The 26,201-nt window shown below is 38.8% G+C and overlaps 2 protein-coding genes and 1 long non-coding RNA gene across 3 annotated transcripts in view; 2 read left to right on the plus strand and 1 right to left on the minus strand.

The window, feature by feature from the left end:
- Positions 1 to 1,392: 1,392 nt before the first annotated feature.
- On the plus strand, positions 1,393 to 13,351 carry LOC119490591 (taste receptor type 1 member 1-like). The gene is made up of 6 exons (XM_037774096.1): positions 1,393 to 1,581; positions 3,974 to 4,271; positions 4,381 to 5,106; positions 8,127 to 8,333; positions 9,381 to 9,501; positions 11,268 to 13,351. Exons 1-6 carry the CDS (start codon positions 1,400 to 1,402, stop codon positions 12,194 to 12,196), a joined length of 2,463 nt encoding a protein of 820 aa, XP_037630024.1. The 5' UTR covers positions 1,393 to 1,399; the 3' UTR covers positions 12,197 to 13,351.
- Positions 13,352 to 15,125: 1,774 nt separating this feature from the next.
- Positions 15,126 to 26,201, minus strand: part of LOC119490599 — a 53,728-nt gene continuing 42,652 nt past the window's right edge. The window contains exon 3 of the long non-coding RNA XR_005207439.1: positions 15,126 to 15,325. This is a non-coding gene — a long non-coding RNA (uncharacterized LOC119490599). The remainder of the gene's footprint in view (positions 15,326 to 26,201) is intronic.
- On the plus strand, positions 18,618 to 25,584 carry LOC119490590 (taste receptor type 1 member 1-like). The gene is made up of 6 exons (XM_037774095.1): positions 18,618 to 18,833; positions 19,886 to 20,183; positions 20,280 to 21,005; positions 22,142 to 22,348; positions 22,703 to 22,823; positions 23,430 to 25,584. The coding sequence occupies exons 1-6, from the start codon at positions 18,652 to 18,654 to the stop codon at positions 24,356 to 24,358; spliced, it is 2,463 nt and encodes an 820-aa protein (XP_037630023.1). The 5' UTR covers positions 18,618 to 18,651; the 3' UTR covers positions 24,359 to 25,584.

The following is a 26,201-nucleotide window of genomic DNA, read 5'->3' on the forward strand; positions in this document are numbered from 1 at the left end:
CAAACTTCATTAAACAAAATGAAAAGAAATGGTTGATGAATAAACCAGGTGTGTTATATAGTCTGATGCTGCATTCCTCTGATTTCATGTGTTTTTTTTATTTAGGCTAAATCCTTAAAGGTCCCATATTGTAAAAATTGAGATTTCCATGGCTTTTATATTATAAAGCAGGTTTAAGTGCTTTATAAATACTGTTAAACTATCAAAACGCAAAATATACGGAGAAACACACACAGCCCGTTATTCAGAAATTGTGCATTTGAAACAAGCCATCAGAATTTCTGTACATTTGTGATGTCACAAATATACAATATATATAAATTATTACACAGTTTTAAACGTGAACATTCTAAATGTGTCCCAGTTTATTTACTGTTGCAGTGTATGTGAATAACATCAGCTGACAGGAAGTAAACATGGACCCAAACTGTTGCCTAGCAACGCAATTCCCTTGCAATTCCGTTGAAATGCGCTTTTTAACAAACACAAAATACAAGTAAACCTGAAAATGAGCATGATATGGGACCTTTAATGTTGATGTTTCTATGCAAATTGAAATATGCCTTGCTGAACATCCATGTGCCGTCCTCTTTGTTTGCCTTTTTTTCTTCCCCTTGTAACCGTGGTAACCGTGTGTTAACGTCACAATGCTATGAATTGTGGGAATTGTAGGCGAAGTCTGCAGAAATTTGGACTTACGGAAAGTGTTTTCCTTGAGAGAGCCCTCAAGGACTTGACGATTTGACAGTGGGACAGCCCTGAACCCTCACGGAGCCTCAAAGTCTAAAAGTGTGGACGTTGGGATTGGGCCATTGTCCAGTTGGAGGGAGAACCTTCGAGCCGGTCTGAGGTCCGAAACGCTTTGGACCAAGTTTTCATTAAAAGATATCTCTGTACTTCGTCCCGTTGCTGTTTAAAAACACCTCCACAGCATGATACCGCCACCACCATGCTTCACCGTTGGGATGGTATTAGGCGGGTGAAGACGTGACACTTGAATTGAGGCCAAACTGTTCAATTTTGGTTTCTCATAGCCTGAGACATTTCAAGTGTCATAGCAAAGGTTCTGAATATGTCAATGTGATATTTCAGTTTTTTTCTTTTTAATAAATTTTCAAAAAATTCTACAAAAATGTCACTTTGTCATTATTGGGTATTGAGGTATTGAGTGTAGATTGAGGAGGGGAACATTTAAAAAAAATTATTTTAGCATAAGGCTGCAACATAACAAAATGTGAAAAGGTGAAGGGGTCTGAATGCTGTCTGAATGCACTGCACATCTTAGGGACAGTTTGGGTGATGTTTGCATACTGATTTGTGTATTCTCCTCCAACCATTACGTATTTCTGCCAACTCACACACACAGTTCACATCAGATGGGTAAACGGTAACTACCACGATGAAACATTTTCTGTTTTCTCTGTGTCTACTGGGAACGTTTCTACATGCCTTGGCTCAATGCACTGTCCCAGCCTCAGAGTTTCAGCTGGACGGAGATTATTTGTTAGGTGGACTTTTTGATATTCATCATGATAATGACCCTGTTTATCACGACAGACCAGAAGCCATCGACTGCTCCAGGTGAGTCTTTTAATTAAATCTGAGTGGATAGCTTCTTAAATTGGAATTAAGAAGAACGCCTGGTGTAACAGATGACAGATTATATGTTCAAGAGTTTTGCTTAAACCAGGGGTCAGCAACCTTTACTATCAAAAGAGCAATTTTGGGCAAAAAATAGATACAAAAAATAATCTGTCTGGAGCTGCAAAACATTTGAGCATTGTGATGAAGGTAACACAGTTTATAGTCTAAGTATATAGTATATAAGTCTGATGCAGTGAGGGCCAAAGAGACAATGTACTACGGAGTACTAGGGCCATATTGAGGGAAAAAACATCCGAGATTTACAGAATAAGTCATATTACGAGAAAAAGGTCGTAACTTTATGAGAAAAAAGTCGTAATATTCAGAGAATAAAGTCACAACTTTATGAGAAAAAAAGAAAACACGTAAAATTACTACTTTATAATATTATGCCTTTATTCTCATAATACGACTTTTTTCTTGTAAACTTCTGACTTATTCTCATAATATGACTTTTTTTCTTGTAAAACGTCTGACTTTTTTTCTCGTAAACTTTGCATTTTTCTCATAATATTACGACTTTTTCTCGTAAACCTATGACTTTATTCTCGAAATCTCAGATTTATTTATTTGTCCTCAATGTGGCCCTAATACTCCCGTCGTACCATAGACCTACAACAACGATAAATAAAAATGAAAATGTAAACAAAAAATAGTTATTCATTTCCATGTTTATAAATCCACAGGGAGCCACTGGAGAGGAGCTAAAGAGCCGCAGGTTGCAGACCCCTATAGCTTAAACCTTCAGGTTAATGGACATACAGACGTGGACAAAATTGTTGGTACCCTTCCGTTAAAGAAAGAAAAACCCACAATGGTCACTGAAATAACTTGAAACTGACAAAAGTTATAATAAATAAAAATGTACTGAAAATTAACTAATGAAAATCAGACATTGTTTTGAATTGTGGTTCAACAGAATCATAAAAAACAAACTAATGAAACTGGCCTGGACAAAAATGATGGTACCCTTAACTTAATATGTTGTTGCACAACCTTTTGAGGAACTCATAGAAGGCCACTTCAGAATAGTCCAATGTTTTGTTCTTAGCCATTCTTGGGTGTTTTTAGCTGTGTTTTGGGTCATTATCCTGTTGGAGGACCCATGACCTGCGACTGAGACCAAGCTTTCTGACACTGGGCAGCACATTTCACTCCAGAATGCCTTGACAGTCTTCAGATGTCATTGCACCCTGCACAGATTCAAGACACCCTGTGCCAGATGCAGCAAAGCAGCCCCAGAACATAACCTAGCCTCCTCCATGTTTCACATTAGGTACAGTGTTCTTTTCTTTGTATGCTTCATTTTTGCGTCTGTGAACATAGAGCTGATGTGACTTGCCAAAAAGCTCCAGTTTTGTCTCATCTGTCCAAAGGACATTCTCCCAGAAGCTTTGTGGCTTGTCAATATGCATTTTGGAAAATTCCAGTCTCGCTTTTTTATGATTTGGTGTCCTCCTGGGTCGTCTTCCATTAAGTCCACTTTGGCTCAAACAGCGACGGATGGTGTGATCTGACACTGATGTACCTTGACCTTGGAGTTCACCTCTAATCTCTTTGGAAGATGTTCTGGGCTCTTTGGTTACCATTCGTATTATTCTTCTCTTCAATTTGTCATCAATTTTCCTCTTGCGTCCACGTCCAGGGAGGTTGGCTACAGTCCCATGGACCTTAAACTTCTGAATAATATGTGCAACTGTAGTCACAGGAACATCAAGCTGCTTGGAGATGGTCTTATAGCCTTTACCTTTAACATGCTTGTCTATAATTTTCTTTCTAATCTCCTGAGACAACTCTCTCCTTAGCTTTCTGTGGTCCATGTTCAGTGTGGTACACACCATGATACCAAACAGCACAGTGACTACTTTTCACCCTTTAAATAGGCAGACTGACTGATTACAAGTTTGAAGATACCTGTGATGCTAATTACAGGACACACCTTAGTTTAACATGTCCCTATGGTCAAATTATTTTACATCTTTTCTAGGGCTACCATCATTTTTGTCCAGGCCAGTTTCATTAGTTTGTTTTTTAAAATGATTCTGTTGAACCACAATTCAAAAACAATGTCTGATTGTCATTAGTTAATTTTCAGTAAATTTTTATTTATTATTACTTTTGTCAGTTTCAAGTTATTTCAGTGACCATTGTTGGTTTTTCTTTCTTTAACGGAAGGGTACCAACAATTTTGTCCACATGTGTAGCTAGTAGCACATGTTGAAGAACATCAAGTCCTCATTATTGACCTCCTTGTTCAATGAAATCCTTTTAGATATCCAACAGTGACGCTAATTCTCTTATTCTCTCACTTTCCTTCCTCTGTCCACAGTCAACCCTTAATTCCTTCAAATTACCGGAGGTTTCAGTTGATGAGATTCTCTGTGGAGGAAATCAATAACTCCACCGACCTCCTGCCAAATGTATCTCTCGGCTATGAGATATTTGACCACTGCTCAAATACACACAATTTTCCAGGCATTTTCAAACTCCTTTCAGTCAACAACTTGATCCAACCTTGGGGTGAACCACACGAGCATCTGTCCGGAGTGATGGCTGTGGTCGGCCCTTATATCAGCAGCCAGGCCCTGACTGTAGCCCCACTGTTCATGATGGACCTCATTCCTATGGTACATTTTTACAAGTTTTATATCAATTTCAAAAATGTAAAACCGCTTATAACTTTCGAGAAATCTGTCACTAAAAATAATTACCACTTCTTTACTGCTCTTTAAACAGGTCAGCTACGGAGCAGCTAGTTCTGTCTTTTCAAGAAAACAGAATTTTCCCTCTTTCCTACGAACGACGCTTCCCAATAAAGACATCATAGACATGATTGTTAACATTGTGAAGCACTTTAACTGGCGCTGGGTTGCTTTCCTTCACATTGATGATAATTACGGCAAAGATGGCCAGGAACTGTTCATAAATAGGATTCAAGACACTGAGATCTGCCTGGCGTTCACCAAAGGCCTCAACCAATATACAAATTACCCCCAAATGTTCAAACAGATAGAGGCACAGAGGATAGGTGTCATTATTGTTTTTGCTCCTGAATGGACTGCTGAAGCTCTCATTGAGTCAGCAATACAACTAAATGTCACTGACAAGGTGTGGATAGCAGGGGATGCATGGTCCTTAAACAAGAAGATCCGCCAGAAGAAAGGAATCAGAAATATTGGAACTGTACTTGGAGTGTCTCAGCCAGTAGTGACAATACCTGGTTACAGTGACTTTATCTATTCTACCAAAAGCCAGACTCATTGTGAAACTGCAGAACAAAATGGGTTTTGTAATCAGGTTTGCAACTGCAGCAGCCTGAGTCCAGAAGATGTCATCGCTGCAGACCCATCTTTTAATTTTCCTGTTTATTCTGCTGTCTACGCCATCGCTCACGCCTTACACAATGTCTTGCAATGTGTCGCTGGCAGATGTAATGGCAACATTACAGTGTACCCACACATGGTAAGTATACAAGTAAACTGAGCATTCATTTAATTTATTCTCACCATCTGATTCTTGGACGTTTATGTTACTGACAAGTTTATCTTACAGACAAGTCTATTTGAAAGTGACCAATGATAACACAGACTACTTGAATATAACAGTAAGCATCTTTAGTCTTTAAAGGTCCCATATTGTAAAAAGTGCGATTTTCATGTCTTTTATATTATAAAGTAGGTTTAAGTGCTTTATAAATACTGTTAAACTATCAAAACGCTCAATATACGGTGAAATACACAGCCCGTATTCAGAAATTGTGCATTTGAAACAAGCTGTTAGGATTTCTGTCCATTTGTGATGTCACAAATATACAATATTTAGACCATTACACGGTTTTAAACATAAACATTCTAAATGTGTCCCAATTTATTTCCTGTTGCAGTGTATGTGAATGACATCAGCTGACAGGAAGTAAACATGGACCCAAACTGTTGCCTAGCAACACAATTCCGTTGCAATTCCATTGAAATGCACTAAAAAGTGTTTCAGACAGAGGGTAAATACAGGTATATTCAGGCAGACAGTATGAAGAAAATATTGTGTTTTTTTTAACATTACAGCATATAAACATGTTCTAGTAAAAACATAAAATGCAAGTATTAACCTCAAAATGAGCATAATATGGGACCTTTAAATCCTCTGAATACAATCAAAACTGATTCTTATCTGTCAAATATAAATCGGATAATAGATCTCCACACTCTATTTATGGCTTCCAGGAGGATACTTTAAAGGGATAGTTTGGGTGTTTTGAAAGGGGGTTTTATGAGGTACTTATCCGTAGTCAGTGTGTTACCTACAGTAGATGGTGGTAGAAACTGCTTGGAGAAGCAGACAGGAGTTACCGCATGGAAGCAAAGTAATGTACTGCTAAAAGAAAGGCCCACCTAAAAAAAAAATCACAATATCAGTTTAAGTGTACACTATATTTAGAATATTTTTGTCGCTCAACCTTACCGTCCTTTCAAACAAGGAACTGAAGCCGTTGTATTCATCTATGCTCTCGCCAGAGCCACCAGACTCCATTGAAAAAAACAGTAATTTAATCTCACAGATGTAGGGATTTGGCAGTAACATGTTTGGTTATTAGCAAATGAATTAATAAATAATAATAGAATTCTTAATATAAATAAAAATTATCAATAAACATTAATAATAAACGGGGCACCACCCTGGCATCAGGGACCAATAACCAAAACGTTAATAAAGTCTCATTTAATATACTAAACTATCTATTTGGAACGTTGATCAATAATTGAATTAATAACTATAACCAAAATAGATAGTAAAGGTTGAAGGATATTGGAGTTCTTGACATAGCATAGGTTGGCATTATTCACTCTTGTACAACATTAAACAGACCAGCATGTATATTCCACAAATGTTTATTTACAAGATAATAAAGGTTTAAAACACAATATTAATCTAACTAAATAACTAAACTAAACGAACCAAACAAAGTGTGTGAGAGAGAGAGAGAGAGAGAGAGAGAGAGAGAGAGAGAGAGAGAGAGAGAGAGAGAGACAAGATGGCTGGCTACTTGTATCAGGATGTCTGTATGGCCTACAGACAAAATGGCGAGATCAAAGATAGCCGCCAAAGTGTTACCACATGACCTCTTTGTTCTTCGGAGCATGTGTGTTCAAGAAGGACAGAGAGGGGGGTGATGTGGGGGTGAGGTTAACTGAATGTGTAGGTGTATGTTTATGTTTAATACTAATTCACAGTTTCTGTATGTGATCTTAATGTGTGTCAGATAATGCAGTGGGTTAGAAAAGATGGTTAGTTTGCATGCAAGACCTTGTCTATGTGAAGCATGAACTAAACACATCAGATGTGGCGAAGCCAGCTACCCAAATATCTTAACTACAAATAATATCACAACAGTCAAACTCAATGAATAATAGTAAACATATCAATACAGGTACATTCTAGAAATCAAAGTTGAACAATCTTGCTCAGCCATGTGCCATCGCTACTGCTAAGGTAAGCCCAGTACGTTACCGATCCATGGAAGAAAAGGGTTTGTAATTCCATGTGTTGAAGTTGTGGTTCCAAGTCAAAGATGTTGTCTGTGCTGTGCTCAAATCAAGTTGCGCAGATTGGAGGAAGCTGGTCGCTCCAATACTTTCTTCCCAGCAGCTTGATAGCTTGGTGCTAACTTCCTTGCGGTTGTTGCTTGAAGTTAGTTGGTAAAAAGGCAGGCTCTCGCGTCTTCTGCCTTAGAAGATCCTTGTGTTCCTATGGCTGTTTCCTAACAGGCCATAGATCAGAGAGCTTAGGTTGGGAGAGCAGCAGCTCACCTCTGCAGGTCAGCAAAGGTGAGGAGAAGGAGCAGAAAGAGCTGAAAGAGGAGGAAGAAGGGATTCCTCTGGTTTTGTCCTGGGTGAATTTCACACCTATGTGTGACTGCTACAGTAGCCAATGGCTACTGAGCTGAGTCCTCAGCCACTTGCTACTGAGCTGAGCTGAGTCCATGGGTCAAGGATCATGTTACCGAGTTCATGTGGTCACTTGCCACCAGTCACATTCACATTGGTGGGTCCCTACACAGAACACAACGGTTGCTTGCTGGTCTACCGTTGCCTCTATCGGTTAGTTTGCTTGTGTTATTTGTGTGACTTTGGTTAGTTCGGATCAACCAAAGTCAAACAATAGTACAAACAAACAAACTACCTACTTCTTTTTAGGCGGGCCTTTCTTTTAGGTGTCTAAAATACGTTTTGCTGCCAGCCCTGTCCACAGTAGTACATTACTTTGCTTCCATGCATTGACTTCTGTCTGAGGCGTGCCGACCGTTATCTACTATCTACTGTTATTACCTTGTAAACATTGCCTTGGTACCAAAATCTTAGACAAGACAATTTCAGAGATAGAAGAGAGTACAATCTAATTAACCACTAAAAACTATTTATCTTAACACCTTATAATGTTTATTGTGAACACATGCGAGTAATCCAAACTTTCTTTACCCACATCAGGTTCTAGCAGAGCTGAAGAAGTCAAACTTTACTCTTTTAAACCAGAGTATTCAGTTTGATGAGCATGGTGACCCCACGTTCGGATCCTATTCTATAGTTTTCTGGAACCGCAGTGGTGACGCAGAGGAGATCGGCTTTTATAAATTTCGCCAATTGTTCCGTTTCTTCATCAACACCAGCAAAATTCAGTGGCACACAAAAGGAGAAGTAAGTTGTATTTTCCTACCAAGAATTTATACGCTATATGTTGATTTGAAAATACTTAGTTTTGGCTTGTGTGTGTGTGGATGAGTACACGTGAACAAATATATGTTTATTTTGTAATAGCTGTGACAGGGGCAAAACATATTATCAGGAACATCAACCAATGGTGGTTGTTCATGTCATTTGCAGGGACGTCCAGATATAATACTCAGTGTTGATTACATATTTCAAACCCTGTTTAGAATTTTAAAAAGCTGTGTAGGCTTTGAAGGGACTATTTGTAACTTTCAGAAATGCTTGTTAACAGCTACACCTGTGGCCGTTAAGTCAACGAAAGTCAGCGTTGGGCTCGGGCTCGCGCTTGCGTGCTCTAAATAGACATGAATGAGCATCGCTCAAAACAGTGAGGCGACACACGTCAGCTAAAACCACAATATCAATCTATATTTCACCTGCTTGGCAGTAATGTTAGCTGACAAGACGAAGGTCTCTCCATGAATCACTGCTGATCCTAGTGTTGGCTTTTCCTGCTGGCTGAAGCAGGAAGAGAAACGTTATTGTCTCCAAGCGCGCCCGCAGGGAGACACCGGCACCCAGTCGGAGATGGTAACGTGTCTCTTCCTGCTTCAGCCCCGCTGATAATGTTTCTCGCTGCGGAGCCCCGTCACTTCACAAGACACAGGAAACCTCTGTTGGTCTGGAGGAGCTGCAGCATTTATTTCTGCACAAACGTCAACTGTACATTCACTAGATATTCTCAGAGCTAAACTAACTCTTCTGCAGTGTGTAGTGAGCACGCGTTCACGTCCAGAGGTGGAGCGAGACAGCGAGAATGCGCTTGGTGTGAGTGAAGGCAGGCAGGCAGAGGAGCAGAGGCTCCGGCCACACAAGTGCGCTCGCGCGCCCCTACCTGGTACATTTATACGCTTAAAAAGTTACAAACAGTCCCTTTAAATAAGCTAGCGCCGCATCTCTATGATTTGCCTCCACGCCTTCAGGTGTTCTCTTCCACTTGCATTTACTTTTCTGCTAAATAATTGTCTTGTACAGGTACCTACTTCACTGTGTAATGAAGAATGTGATGCAGGATTTGTAAAAAAGCAAGATGGATTCCACAAATGCTGCTTCGATTGTGAAATCTGTTCGAAGGGAACTTATATCAACAGCACAGGTAAATTATTTTCCTTTATTGGAAGAAAATGAGTAAAAGCAGTGCTCTCGTCACACAATCAGATACGCTCAGTGAACAACTCCAGGGTCTGAAAGGTGAAGCCAATGAGGAAGTGCCTTAAACTTGCATTCTTTCTAATAGCCAGCAGGGGACGACTTCTCTGATTGTATAGAAGTCTATGAGAAAATGAGCCTACTTCTCTCTTGATTTATTACCTCAGTAAACACTGTAAATATGAGTTTATGATCTCAATCGCTAGTTTCAAGTCTTCTTCAATACAGCATGATGTTCATTTAGTAATTATGGTCTCATTTAGAGTCAAAATATAAGATTTATAATTAATGGGATATAAACATTAAAAAAATTTAATCCTTTAACCTGCTCTATATCTGTGGAGAAAACACATCCTAATATTCATAAAGCAGGGCATGCTTTAGGGCAGGGCTACCTTGTGAGTGACAGGTCGTTACCACGGCGTTGTCCATGTTGTTTTCAGTTCATGAAAGTTAATTATCACTTTTTTGGTCGCCTAAAAAAGTATTTTTACGGTCGTACTTAGATCCACCCTCTCGTGTCACTTCTGGTTGCAAAATACCAAGATGGCGACGACCAATCTGCGGCAGATTACGGACAGACCGTATGCTCTGTGTGCCAGTTAGCAAATTAATAAACTGATTGATGAATGTAATACAGCTCTATTTATAAAATAAATTTCTATGTGAAAAGTTCAACAGCATATTTTAGCAGTTTTGTGAACTATTTTGTTAAAGGTCCCATATTGTAAAAAGGGAGATTTTCAGGTCTTTTATATTATAAAGCAAGTTTAAGTGCTATATAAATACTGTTAAACTATCAAAACACTCGATGTACGAAGAAATACACAGCCCGTATTTAGAAATTGTGCGTTTGAAACAAGCCGTCAGGATTTCTGTCTATTTGTGATGTCACAAATATACAATATTTAGACCATTACACAGTTTTAAATGTAAACATTCTAAATGCGTCCCAGTTTATTCCTGGTTGCAGTGTATGTTAAAGACATCAGCTGACAGGAAGTAAACATGGACGCAACGCAACACAATTCTGTTGCAATTCCGTTAAAATGCACTAAAATGGAGCATTTCAGACAGAGGGTAAATACAGGTATATTCAAGCAGACAGTATGAGGATAATAAAGGTTTACAGCATGTAAACATGTTCTAGTAGAAACACAAAATACAAGTATGAACCTGAAAAAGAGCACGATATGGGACCTTTAAAAGACGTATGAACCACTATGCCTGTACTCTATGTTACACAGTTAGCATGCTACGAATGTTGGCTAAATATGGCTTTGACGTTATAAATGTGACTCGTCTAACACTAGACTGGACAGCGAAAGACAGACAGTCACTCATAGATATAAAAACACTGTTTTATATCTATGTCTGCGAGGGTGTTTCTATCCATCTATAAAGAGATGCATTTCCTGGCAGTGAACACTAAGGGGCGTAACCCTACTATATGGATTTATGGACAAAAAACAAAACCCTGTGGAAATGAGGGTAAAACTAGAGCAATAAATTCTTCATATTGTTACAGTTACCTCCAGGGTGTATCACTGTAACCTGTACAGCAAGTTGATATAAAAGCTCATTTTAGGAGAACGTAGATTAAACGTTTAACGTTGCTTCCTCAACTGTTTGATCTCTCTTTACTTACAGAGGATTTTCCAAAAGTGAATCTTAACTTTTATTGACAATCTTTCCGTCTCTTGTGTAAAACAGAGGATCCCTACAAGTGCATCAACTGTAAGGAGACAGAATGGTCTCCAGCAGGAAGTACATCATGCAATCTGCGGGTGGTGGAGTACGTCCCATTCACAGACAGCGGGGCTATCCTGATCATGGTCGGAGCCTGGGCCTTGGTGGGCCTCACACTGGCTGTGTCTGTTCTCTTTGCCATCAACTACAACACACCTGTTGTCAGATCTGCTGGCGGACCAATGTGCTTCCTAATTTTAGGCTGCCTCAGTCTGTGTAGTCTTAGTGTTTTCTTTTACTTTGGTAAGCCAACAATCTCCTTTTGTATCTTAAGGTTCTTACCATTTCTCTTGTTCTACACTGTTTGTCTAGCCTGTTTTGTTGTGCGCTCTTTTCAGATTGTTTGCATTTTCAAATTAGCCGCAAAATTCCCCAAAATCCACAGTTGGTGGATGAAATATCACGGACAATGGCTGGTCATCACTGTGGCATTTGTTATTCAGGCACTCTTACTTCTTATTGACTATACTTACGCCCCCCTGAAGCCCCACAATGAAACATTTTGGTACCCAGACAAAATCATACTTCGTTGCGACATTAATCTCAAAGCATCCATTGGTCCAGTGGTTTTTCTTTTATCTTTGTGCTCCCTTTGCTTTATGTTCTCCTACATGGGAAAAGACCTCCCTAAAAATTACAACGAGGCCAAAGCAATAACCTTCTGCCTGCTCCTGCTGATCCTCACCTGGATCAGCTTTGCCACTGTATTCCTACTTTACCATGGCAAGTACATCCAAACTCTTAACGCTCTGGCAGTGCTCTTCAGTCTCTACTCCTTTCTGTTGTTTTATTTCCTACCCAAATGCTACATCATCATTTTTCAATCGTACAAAAACACGCAGGAGTACTTCCAAGGTCTCATTATGAATTATACCAAAACAATCAGCCAGTAGCTGCTTCCAGTAAATGTGTGTGTTGTGCTTCAGGCCTTCTGAAAACATTCAATGAAGTGACAATAATTTTGCGTTTTAGATTAGACGGTCAAAAAAAAAAGTAATTTAAATCTGTGTCTATGTGTTGTTGTAACCTTATCATGTTACATGTATTATGATTGGTTATTTGGTTGTCTTACTAAGGGCTGCAATTTTAAAGTAGCTACAATATACAGTGATTAACATGTCAACAAGAGACTGTTGTTTGAGAGTCTACAGCCATGCTAGTGGCTCTGTGACACTGCACTTAAAAGGAAAAGACCACTGGTTCCCAACCTGGGGAAGCCGACCCTACTAGGGGTCGCCAAAGCTTCACAGGAGGTCGTGAGGTCTTCTTGATTTTAAAAGCAGAATATGTAACCATTGTTGGTTCCTGTTTGTAAAAAACACCGCATTCAAAGAGATGGAGAGCGAACTATATAGTGAATGAACAGAGCGAGAGCTGCGTTAGTGAGAAGAAAAAAAAAAGCGAATCGGAGAAATAAAACTTTATTTTCTGATTGTTTCCCGGTGGTTACGTTCTAAAACACAGAGCTAACTCCACAATACCCTGCGGGAAGGTGCCAAGTTACCGGATTTTGAATGAATGAATGCAGGCTTCCTGTCTGCTGGCTGTGGCCCAGCGCTGCTCTCGCCAAACAACAGACAGTCACACACCGATCATATAGCTGCACTCACAGCACAGAGAGGAGCAGGGAGGGATCACTGGGACACATGCACATAATAACACAACCCGTCTTCATCTGTGAAATACGGCCGCTTTGTATCAGAAGTTGAGGGGGCGTGACAAAGCGGCGGCATTTGACCACCTGAATCGGCTGCACACCTATTGACTGGGGGGCCACAAAGTCTGTTTACAGACATCCAGAAGAATCCTGAGTAAAGAAAATCCAGGCAGAGGGCTGCATGGTCTCTGCAGAAACAGACTTCTAGTGGGGCAGAAGTGATGATTGAGAGGGATTATTTTTTGTATCAGTATATATATTGTTAGTTAGATAGTTCATTCTTGCATATTATACTTTTAAGATATAAACATGATAAGGGCACGGTGAAGACCTGAACACAAGTTATATTCACAGAGCCTTCCCTCTCTGCTAAACAGCATCACCTTGCATTAGAAAAGTACGCAGTTAAAGGTTCCATATTGTAAAAAGTAAGATTTTCACATCTTTTACATTATAAAGCAGGTTTAAGTGCTTTATAAATACTGTAAAAAGGTATCGAAGCGCTCAATATACGGAGTAATACACACAGCCAGTATTCAGAAATTGTGCTTTTGAAACAAGCTTTTAGGATTTCTGTCCATTTGTGATGTCACAAATATACAATATTTAGACCATTTCACGGTTTTAAACGTAAACATTCTAAATACAACCCAGTTTATTTCCTGTTGCAGTCTATGTTAATGACAGGAAGTAAACATGGACCCAAACTGTTGCCTAGCAATGTAATTCTGTTGTAATTCCGTTGGAATGCACTAAAACGGAGCGTTTCAGACAGAGGGTGAATACAGGTATATTCAGACAGACAGTATGAGGAAAATAAAGTTTTTTTTAACATTACAGCATGTAAACATGTTCTAGTAGAAACACAAAATACAAGTATGAACCTGAAAATTAGCACGATATGGGACCTTTAAAACAACCAAAGAGCTAATAGAACAATGGCCGAGCATCAGGGAGAAAAAAAAAGCCTATTAAGTTTGAATTATTGTTGGAAACATAAAAATACATACACAAGTGGCAGGGGTCTGTGGCCCTGGTAACTAGACTAACTAGACTTGTGATCTAATCTGCTCTAAATTGCAATTTGTCCAATACTTTGATTTATGACTAAATACTTTCAACCAGCCTCAGCTGCTGCACATGCTTTAGACATACACTTTAAAATCTTATTAGATGATGTATTACTGACCAGCCTGAGGACACTCAGAGATTATCCACATAAAGTTAATTCTGTTGAGCCCTGCACGGATTTAGATATTTACATGTACAGCAGTTGTATAACAGCAAGAGTGATTCAATAAAAATATATAATGGAATGTGTGTGTGATTTCCTTTCTGTTTAACAGTTTCTGGAGGTTGCCATAACACTAATGTTGTATAATAATGACGCTGTCTACAGGCTAGACTACAGGCACACCTGCAATATACTGTGTAAAATTCAGACTTGAAAGATCTTGTGTGCACAACTTTGTTCAAATACACATCTAAGATTCACCTGATTTCCGTGTAATAAATAAAGGCTACTTCACCCTATTATGTGTTGCCATAAAAGTCTCAATTTTTTTGGAACTATGATGTGATTCAATTATTATCTGTTCACTAATTACATCTACCAAGGCCGAAGGCCTAGGAAGGAGGTTATGTTTTCACCAGCGTTGGTTTGTCTGTTTACAGGATTACTCCAAAAGTCAGAGATGGATTTGAATGACATTTTTTTGATGGGTGGGGTGTGGCACAATGAACAATCCATTCGATTTTGGTGGCGATCCGGATCATGATCCGGCTTCGGGAATCTTTTTTAATAACTCCACTCAGCCTGTGCATTAACACCACAGGCTTTAAGACATGCGCAGTGTAACTGATGACGCGTCACCCAGCCTCTTTCCTTCTGCCTGCAGAGAGAGGGACAGAGAGAGAGCGGGGGCTGGAGGGAGGGGGGGACAACTGTAGATTCATGATTTTTTCACATTAGACTGTGAAATTACAGTTGAATTCAACCAAAGCTCACTTGGTGATTGTTGGAAAGAGTAACGACGACGGTTTAGGTTTTACTTTATTGTGTTTTACGTTGCTCCGCTACGTACAGCTGATCTCAACATAAACAAAAATACACGTGGATGATGGAGCAAGCTGAACGGAGAGGGGGGGGGGGGTGCAATCGTACTTGGGCAGCTTGGCGGAGGTCTGCGCTCTCCTAGTACCGATCTAGTTTGTGTGTGTGTTTGGGATGGGTTATTGTCTTGGTACCTTGATTCTGAATCAGGAAGTCGTTGACCGTCCATCCAGATAGAGATGTTTGTGTCCTCTTCGCTGTGTCATCTCTCCTTGGGACCACTTTCAGCACACAAGATGCTTATTATTAGCACTAGTAAAAAGCAGAGATGAAATATGTATCATTAGCATATAATTAGCATAGCATCAGTTAGACTTTATTAAAAACACATGATGGAATGGATTGTGCTCCGGCCGGTGGGCGGTGCTTGGTTTTGGCTCGACTGTTTTCAACATGGCTGCCGGGTTACAAACTTTCTCATTTTACAGCTAAACAGTACACTACAAGATGTTTCTGAAAACATCTGAGGAGAGAAATAGGCATTACAGTAACAGAATATTGATTCATATTTGATCAGCGCTGCCTAGTTTGATCGTTTGATTGAGTGATTGACAGCTGCCCAGAGACTGCTCGGCTCTGATTACTTTTTTGGGTTTTTTTTTTTACAGATTATCTGTCAGGATACAGTGACAGTTGTGTTAAAATAACTTTTTATCATATTTGCTCAAAGTAACCGACGGCAGCTTTAACGAACAACAAAAGTGAAGTGAATGTTTAACACGTCTGGATCGGGACAAAACACCAGTCTACTATTTTTTTAGTTCAGTTTCCTATAAACAATTATATATTCTGCTATCAGATGGTCTATTGGTCAATCAGGCAGAGAAAGACAAGGACTATAAAATAAGGGGTTAGGGGATATCTAAATAATAATATAGAGTGATGGTCATGAGACGCTACTAAATATTGCACTGCAAGATGAGCATTAAGGTCACGTTTATTAGCTTGCTACCATTGACAGTTTGAACATGGACTTGAATTTAAATGTGTCATTTAAGATTAAGATGGACAGAAACAGACAAAGAAAAAAGAACAAAACATCTACAACTTCATGTTAACATTCCAGGAAATTGCACACAGCCACAATGTTGATTAGCCAGTGATCTCTTCGTTTACCCTCACATGCCTTCCACAACATTATGGTTTTTATTAACCACGACATTGCCCTGGTATAACCTCTCTCTCTCTCTCCTGTAGATGAGGGCCCATCCCTTCCTACCAGGCAGAACGAGTTCCGCCCTTTCATCAGGAGGTTGCCTGAATTCAAACTGTGGTGAGAGTCCAGCTCGCGGCCGCCCGGCCATCTGTCATTGTCATCCACAGAGATATTGCAAATGATCTCCTTTCAGATGACCCGTGTGGTCAAAGCTGAAGTCATGCAGAGCTCATTTGTAAGAGGATGTAGCATTTTAGCATAAACCAAAGATACCTGGTTGAATTCATTCATTCATTTGTGTGTATTTGCTTGTGACCCTTTGTGATCTTACATCCTCACCTGGACTTCATCTTTACTTCATCACCGTCATCCACAGATCATCTGTTGTTGTTGTTGTTGTTGTGTAACAGGGTTTAAAGCAGCAGTAGGTAGAATTGGAGCAAATATGAGATATATATGTATATATACACATATATACATATATATGTATATATATATATATATGTATATATACACATATATACATATATATATATATATATATATATACACACACATATACACATATATGTGTATATATATATATACATATATACATATATATGTATATATATATACATATATACACATATATATATACACATATATACATATATATATATATACACACATATATATATATATACATACACACATATATATATATATATATACACACACATATATATATATATACATACACACATATATATATATATATATATATATATATATATATATATACACACATACATATATATATATACATACATATATATATACATATACATATATATATATACACATATACATATATACATATACATATATACATATATGTATATATACATATATATATACATATATACATATACATATACATATACATATATACATATATATATACATATATACATATATACATATACACATATATACATATACATATATATATATATATATATATAAATTGTGAGAAGGAGTTGAGGATGCTGTTGACTTTGTTACAAATTTACACAGTTTTAACTAATGTTATTTTTCATCATCACAATGATTTCTGACATCTACAACTGCCCGTGTTCTGGCCTATACTTGGTAATGAACTTCATAATTCAACGTTACAGTTAAAGCTACAATGTGGAGTTTTTAACCATTAGTAGCACTATGGAGCAATGATTTTATGAGTGGTACGAGTCCCCATTTTGTCTGTATTGCGCATGCACATGCACAAGCATGGGCCCACGGGCGATGGGACGCACATTCCCGCTGCTGGTTTCACACAGTTCTGCTGATCAACAGTTGGTGGTGGCAACATACAGAGAAGTGTAGCAATGACTGCAAGCTAGCAAACGTGGATGTTTTTTGCACTGTTTTCAGTGTACTTGAAAGAGGACAGAAGCCTTGACAGCCACTCACACCTGGGGATTGGGTGTGCTAGAGGTACTATGGTAAAAGAGAAAGGAGCATATACACCTACAGGCTTGTCACTTCCCAAACTAGGCCTCTGTCAAAGCAAGAAATATCTTTTTATCTTGTGGAGACAATATCTGGACATAGTGAAGTATGGACCACATCTGAAAAATGATGCTTCCTTCCAACCTTAATGGAGCTAATTCAGAGTGTGGGTCTGGATTGCCTCCACAGAGTTTGACGTCACAAGCAAACATGGAGGTGGCGGAGCTGAAATGGTGACGAGTTGCAGTGCTAGCCCCGCTAACAACATAACATACAGTGCTGACAGAGATAACAGTGTTAACGGGATTATCTCACACTCACTGGGTCGACCCGGCTTCTGTGACGGCGCTGTCCCGCCACCATGGGAGGAAGAATGAAATGCCATAACCCTGTCCATGTTACTAACCTCTTGTGTAAATCCCACTTAGTCCAGTTCAGGTTTTGTTGTTTCAATAGGGCAGGGGCTGCTAAACTAAACTTAAATTTGTCTTTTTATTATCTGTTTAACCTAGTTTTAGGACTTGAATGAAGATATGATCACATTTTAGGTCAAATTTATGCAGAAATACTGAAATCTCTAACAGGTTCACAAACTTTCTGGTGGTACTGTCTAATAAAGTGCATTTGTGATCTTGGCTAAAGGAATGATTATTAAGAATTACCAGATTTATTCATGATAGGAGGTATTCAATTTGCTTGCTCACTATAAAACTCAGTGTAGTTATCACAGAGAGTCTGTGCAGCTTAAGTGCCTTTTGATACTGATTTGTGTATTCTCCTCCAACCATTGACAGGTATTTATGACACCTGCTGTCATGCACTCCCAAGTGCATGCAAATGAACACTGGTGCTGTTACGAGCATCGCATTGCTTCTTAAAAGGGCAGAGGCTAGAGTTCACATCAGATGGGTAAACGGTAACTACAACAATGAAACATTTTCTTGCTTCTCTGTGTCTACTGGGAACGTTTCTACATGCCTTGGCTCCATGCACTGTCCCAGCCTCAGAGTTCCAGCTGGATGGAGATTATTTGTTAGGTGGACTTTTTGATATTCATCATGATAGTGACCCTGTTTATCACGACAGACCAGAAGCCATCGACTGCTCCAGGTGAGTCTTACAATTAAATCTGAGTGGATATGATCTTATATTGGAAATACTGAAGAACGCCTGGTGTAACAGATGCCAGATTATACATTCAAGAGTTTTGCTTAAACCAGGGATCAGCAACCTTTACTATCAAAAGAGCCATTTTAGGCAAAAAAAAAATATCTGTCTGGAGCTGCAAAACATTTGATCATTGTGATGAAGCTAACACAGTTTATAGTCTAAGTATATAGTATATAAGTCTAATGCAGTGAGGGCCAAAGAGACAATGTACTACGGAGTATTTTGGCCACATTGAGGGAAAAAACATCTGAGATTTCCAGAATAAAGTCATATTACAAGAAAAAAGTGGTAATATAACAAGAATAAAGTCGTATCTTTACGAGAAAAAAATAAATATCACGAAAAATTACTACTATTATGACTTTATTATCATAATACTATGACATTTTTCTCTTAAATTTATGACTTTATTCTCAAAACATTACAACTTTTTTCTCGTAAACTTCTGACTTTATTCTTATTTGACTTTTTTCTTGTAAATTTCTGACTTTATTCTCATAATACGACTTTTTTCTCTTAAACGTCAGACTTTATTCTCATAATATGACTTTTTTCTCGTAAACTCCTGACTTTATTCTTATATGACTTTTTTCTCGTAAACGTCTGACTTTATTCTCATAATTTTACGACTTTTTACTCGTAAACTTCTGACTTTTTTTCTCGTAAACTTATTTTTCCTCAATGTGGCCCTAATACTCCGTCGTACCGTCGTACCATAGACCTACAACAATGATAAATAAAAATTAAAATGTAAACAAAAAACAGTTATTCATTTCCATTTTTAAAAATCCACAGGGAACCACCGGAGAGGAGCTAAAGAGCTGCAGGTTGCAGACCCCTATAGCTTAAACCTTCAGGTTAATGGACATGGCTAGTAGCACATGTTGAAGAACATCAGGTCCTCATTATTGACCTCCTTGTTCAATAAAATTCTTTTAGATATCCAACACGCTAATTCCCTCATTCTCTCACTTTCCTTCCTCTGTCCACAGTCAACCCTTAATTCCTTCAAGTTACCGGAGGTTTCAGTTGATGAGATTCTCTGTGGAGGAAATCAATAACTCCACCGACCTCCTGCCAAATGTATCTCTCGGCTATGAGATATTTGACCACTGCTCAAATACACACAATTTTCCAGGCATTTTCAAACTCCTTTCAGTCAACAACTTGATCCAACCTTGGGGTGAACCACACAAGCATCTGTCCGGAGTGATGGCTGTGGTCGGCCCTTATACCAGCAGTCAGGCCCTGACTGTAGCCCCACTGTTCATGATGGACCTCATTCCTATGGTACATTTTCCAGATACATCAAATTAAAACCGCTTGTAACTTTCGAGAAATCTGTCACTAAAAATAATGACCACTTCTCTATTGCTCTTTAAACAGGTCAGCTACGGAGCTTCTAGTTCTGTCTTTGCAAGAAAACAGAATTTTCCCTCTTTCCTACGAACGTCACTTCCCAATAAAGACGCCATAGACATGATTGTTAGCATTGTGCAGCACTTCAACTGGCGCTGGGTTGCTTTCCTTCACATTGATGATAATTACGGCAAAGATGGCCAGGAACTGTTCATAAATAGGATTCAAGACACTGAGATCTGCCTGGCATTCACCAAAGGCCTCAACCAATATACAAATTACCCCCAAATGTTCAAACAGATAGAGGAACAGAGGATAGGTGTCATTATTGTTTTTGCTCCTGAATGGACTGCTGAAGCTCTCATTGAGTCAGCAATACAACTAAATGTCACTAACAAGGTGTGGATAGCAGGGGATGGATGGTCCTTAAACAAGAAGATCCCCAAGATGAAAGGAATCAGAAATATTGGAACTGTACTTGGAGTGTCTCAGCCAGTAGTGACAATACCTGGTTACAGTGACTTTATCTATTCTACAAAAAGCCAGACTCATTGTGAAACTGCAGAACAAACTGGGTTTTGTAATCAGGTTTGCAACTGCAGCAGCCTGAGTCCAGAAGATGTCATCGCTGCAGACCCATCTTTTAATTTTCCTGTTTATTCTGCTGTCTACGCCATCGCTCACGCCTTACACAATGCCTTGCAATGTGTCGCTGGCAGATGTAATGGCAACATTACAGTGTACCCACACATGGTAAGTATACAAGTAAACTGAGCATTAATTTAATTTATTCTCACCATCTGCTTCTTGGACATTTATGTTGCTGACTGTAAGTTTATCTTACAGACAAGTCTATTTGAAAGTGACCAATGATAACACAGACTACTTGAATATAACAGTAAACATCTTTAGTCTTTAAAGGTCCCATATTGTAAAAAGTGCGATTTTCATGTCTTTTATATTATAAAGTAGGTTTAAGTGCTTTATAAATACTGTTAAACTATCAAAACGCTCAATATACGGAGAAATACACAGCCCGTATTCAGAAATTGTACGTTTGAAACAAGCTGTTAGGATTTCTGTCCATTTGTGATGTCACAAATATACAATATTTAGACCATTACATGGTTTTAAACATAAACATTCTAAATGTGTCCCAGTTTATTTCCTGTTGCAGTGTATGTGAATGACATCAGCTGACAGGAAGTAAACATGGACCCAAACTGTTGCCTAGCAACGCAATTCCGTTGCAATTCCATTGAAATGCACTAAAACGGAGTGTTTCAGACAGAGGGTAAATACAGGTATATTCAGGCAGACAGTATGAAGAAAATATTGTGTTTTTTGAACATTACAGCATGTAAACATGTTCTAGTAGAAACATAAAATACAAGTATGAAGGTGAAAATGAGCATAATATGGGACCTTTAAATCCTCAGAATACAATCAAAACTGATTCTTATCTGTCAAATATATTGTACTCTATGCTCTCGCCAGAGCCACCAGACTCCATTGAAAAAAACAGTAATTTAACCTCACAGAACACAGGGGTTGCTTGCTGGTCTACCGCTGCCTCTATCGGTTAGTTTGCTTTTGTTATTTGTTTGACTTTGGTTAGTTCGGAAAATACGTTTTGCTGCCGGCCCCGTCCACAGCAGTACATTACTTTGCTTCTGTGCATTGCCTTCTGTCTGAGGCGTGCCGACTGTCATCTACTATCTACTGTTATTACCTTGTAAACATTGCCTTGGTACCAAAATCTTAGACAAGACAATTTCAGAGATAGAAGAGAGTACAATCTAATAAACCACTAAAAACGATTTATCTTAACACCTTAAAATGTTCATTGTGAACACATGACTAATCCAAGCTTTCTTTACCCACATCAGGTTCTAGCAGAGCTGCAGAAGTCAAACTTTACTCTTTTAAACCAGAGTATTCAGTTTGATGAGCATGGTGACCCCACATTCGGATCCTATTCTATAGTTTTCTGGAACCACAGTGGTGACGCAGAGGAGATCGGCTTTTATAAATTACGCCAATCGTTCCGTTTCTTCATCAACAACAGCAAAATTCAGTGGCACACAAACGGAGAAGTAAGTTTTTTTTCCTACCAAGAATTTATACGCTATATGTTGATTTAAAAATACTTAGTTTTGGCTTTCCCACTTCTGCAAGGATGTGTGTGTGGACACGCGAACAAATATATGTTTATTTTGTAATAGCTGTGACAGGGGCAAAAAACATTATCAGGAACATCAACCAGTGGTGGTTGTTCATGTCATTTGCAGGGACATCCAGATATAATACTCAGTGATGATTACATATTACAAACCCTGTGTAGGCTTAAATAGGCTAGCTAGCGCCACTCCTCTATGATTTGCCTCCAGCCCTTTCGGTGTTCTCTTCCACTTGTATTTACTTTTCTACTAAATAATTGTCTTGTACAGGCGCCTACTTCATTGTGTTCCCCAGAATGTGATGCAGGATTTGCAAAAAAGCAAGATGGAATCCACAAATGCTGCTTCATGTGTGAAATCTGTCCGAAGGGAACTTATATCAACAGTACAGGTAAATTATTATACATGAGAGGAAGAAAATTACACAAATATACAATATTTAGAAAATTACACGGTTTTAAACGTAAACATTCTAAATGTGTCCCAGTTTATTTCCTGTTGCAGTGTATGTAAATAGCATCAGCTGACAGGAAGTAAATATGGACCCACCTGTTGCCTAGCAACGCAATTCCGTTTCAGGCAGAAGGTGAATACAGGCATATTCATGCAGACAGTATGAGGAAAATAAAGTTTTTTTTAAACTTAACAGCATGTAAACAAGTTCTAGCAGAAACACAAAATACAAGTATGAACCTGAAAATGAGCACGATATGGGACCTTTAAAAGACGTATGAACCACTATGCCTGTACTCTATGTTACACAGCAAGGATGCTACGAATGTTGGCTAAATATGGCGTTGACGTTATAAATGTGACTCGTCTACGCCTACAACTACAACCTGTACAGCAAGTTGATGTAAAAGCTAATTTTAGGAGAACGTAGATTAAATGTCTAACACTGCTTCCTCAACTGTTTGATCTCTCTTTACTTACAGAGGATTTTTCAAAAGTGAATCTTAACTTTATTGACAATCTGTCCATCTCTTGTGTAAAACAGAGGACCCCTACAGCTGCATCAACTGTAAGGAGACAGAATGGTCTCCAGCAGGAAGTACATCATGCAGTCTGCGGGTGGTGGAGTACGTCCCATTCACAGACAGCGGGGCTATCCTGATCATGGTCGGAGCCTGGGCCTTGGTGGGCCTCACACTGGCTGTGTCTGTTCTCTTTGCCATCAACTACAACACACCTGTTGTCAGATCTGCTGGCGGACCAATGTGCTTCCTAATTTTAGGCTGCCTCAGTCTGTGTAGTCTTAGTGTTTTCTTTTACTTTGGTAAGCCAACAATCTCCTTTTGTATCTTAAGGTTCTTACCATTTCTCTTGTTCTACACCGTTTGTCTAGCATGTTTTGTTGTGCGCTCTTTTCAGATTGTTTGCATTTTCAAATTAGCCGCAAAATTCCCCAAAATCCACAGTTGGTGGATGAAATATCACGGACAATGGCTGGTCATCACTGTGGCATTTGTTATTCAGGCACTCTTACTTGTTATTGGCTATACTTATGACCCTTCCAAGCCCTACAATGAAACATTTTGGTACCCAGACAAAATCATACTTCGTTGCGACATTAATCTCAAAGCATCCTCTGCTCCTGTGGTTTTTCTTTTATCTTTGTGCTCCCTTTGCTTTATTTTCTCCTACATGGGAAAAGACCTCCCTAAAAATTACAATGAGGCCAAAGCAATAACCTTCTGCCTGCTCCTGCTGATCCTCACCTGGGTCATCTTTGCCACCCAATACCTACTTTACCATGGCAAGTACATCCAAACTCTTAACGCTCTGGCAGTGCTCTTCAGTCTCTACTCCTTTCTGTTGTTTTATTTCCTCCCAAAATGCTACATCATCATTTTTCAATCGTACAAAAACACACAGGAGTACTTCCAAGGTCTTATTCAGAATTATACCAAAACAATCAGCCAGTAGCTGCTTCCATTAAATGTGTGTCTTCTGTTGTGCTTCAGGCCTTCTGAAAACATTCAATGAAGTGATAATAATTTAGCTTTTTAGATTAGACGGTCAAAAAAAGTACTTTAAATCTGTGTCTATGTGTTGTTGTAACCTAATCATGTTACAGGTATTATGATTGGTTATTTGGTTGTCTTACTAAGGGCTGCATTAAAAATTTTAAATTCAAATAGAGGGAGAGCGAGCTATAGAATGACTGAACAGAGAGAGAGCAGCGTTAGAGAGAAAAAAACAGCAAATCTGAGAAATAAAACTTGATTTTCTGATTGTCTCCCGGCGGTTACGTTCTAAAACACAGAACTAACTAAGGTGCCAAGCTGCCGGACCCCACGTTGCTCTCGTCAAACTACAGACAGTCAGACACCGATCATATAGCTGCACTCACAGCACAGAGAGGAGCCGGGGGGATCACTGGGACACATGCCCATAATAACACAACCCGTCTTCATCCGTGAAATACGGCCGCTTTGTACTTTTGCCTCGGTATCAGAAGTCGAGGGGGTCCGTCAAAGCGGCAGCATTTCACCACCTGAATGGGCCCTGCGTGCTGTTATTGACTGGGGGGTTACACCCCCACGTGGGGCACAAAGTCTGTTTACAGACAACCAGAAGCGTCCTGAGTAAAGCAAAATAATAAGAAAATAGAAAATACAGACTGAAGGCTGCATGGTCTCTGCAGAAACAGACTTCTAGTGGGGCAGAAGTGATGATTGAGAGGGATTTTTTTGTATCAGTCTATACATTGTTTTATAGTTAATTCTTGCATATTATACTTTGAAGATATAAACATGATAGGGGCACGGTGAAGACCTGAACAAAAGTTATATTCACAGAGCCTTCTCTCTCAGCTAAACAGCGTCAGTATGCAGTTAAAACCAAACAGCCAATAGAAAAATGGCCAAGCATCAGGGAGAAGAAAACACTAAATTTGTCTAAAAAAGAAGCCCATTATAATTGCAATACTTTGATTTATGACTAAATACTTTCAACCAGCCTCAGCTGCTGCACATGCTTTAAACATACACTTTAAAATCTTATTAGACGATGTATTACTGACCAGCCTAAGGACACTCAGAGATTATCCACATAAAGTTAATTCTGGTAAACCCTGCACGGATTTAGATATTTACATGTACAGCAGTTATATAACAGCAAGAGTGATTCAATAAAAACATAAAATGGAATGTGTGTGTGATTTCCTTTCTGTTTAACAGTTTCTGGAGGTTGCCATAACACTAATGTTGTATAATAATGACGCTGTCTACAGGCTAGACTACAGGCACACCTGCAATATACTGTGTAAAATTCAGACTTGAAAGATCTTGTGTGCACAACTTTGTTCAAATACACATCTAAGATTTACCTGATTTCCGTGTAATAAATAAAGGCTATTTCGCCCTATTATGTGCTGGCAAAAAAGTCTCCATTTTTTAAAAATATAATGTGATTCAATTGTCTGTGATTTGCACTGTATTTAATATTTTTCATCTCAATCCAAAAAAAAAAACATGCTGTACATCTCTCAAACAGGTTGCCCCAGTAAGAATCAAACCTCTGCCTCATTTTACCTTTATTCTCTACTTACTTATACACCCACACTGTAACATGTTACCACATCTTAGAATCTTTTCCAATGGTATTAGTCCTGTAATGACTTATGTCGTCATTGTACAGTGATACAGCTGTAAAGACATAATTTCTTTATACAAGAGACTGATAGAGATGTGAGACTGCAACCTTCAAATCGCATGAGGCGCACTAGTTCTTAAATGTTTGTCAAAATACGACTGTCAAAATAAGT

Source organism: Sebastes umbrosus, chromosome 6 (genome assembly GCF_015220745.1).
Source record: "Sebastes umbrosus isolate fSebUmb1 chromosome 6, fSebUmb1.pri, whole genome shotgun sequence".
NCBI lineage: Eukaryota > Metazoa > Chordata > Actinopteri > Perciformes > Sebastidae > Sebastes > Sebastes umbrosus.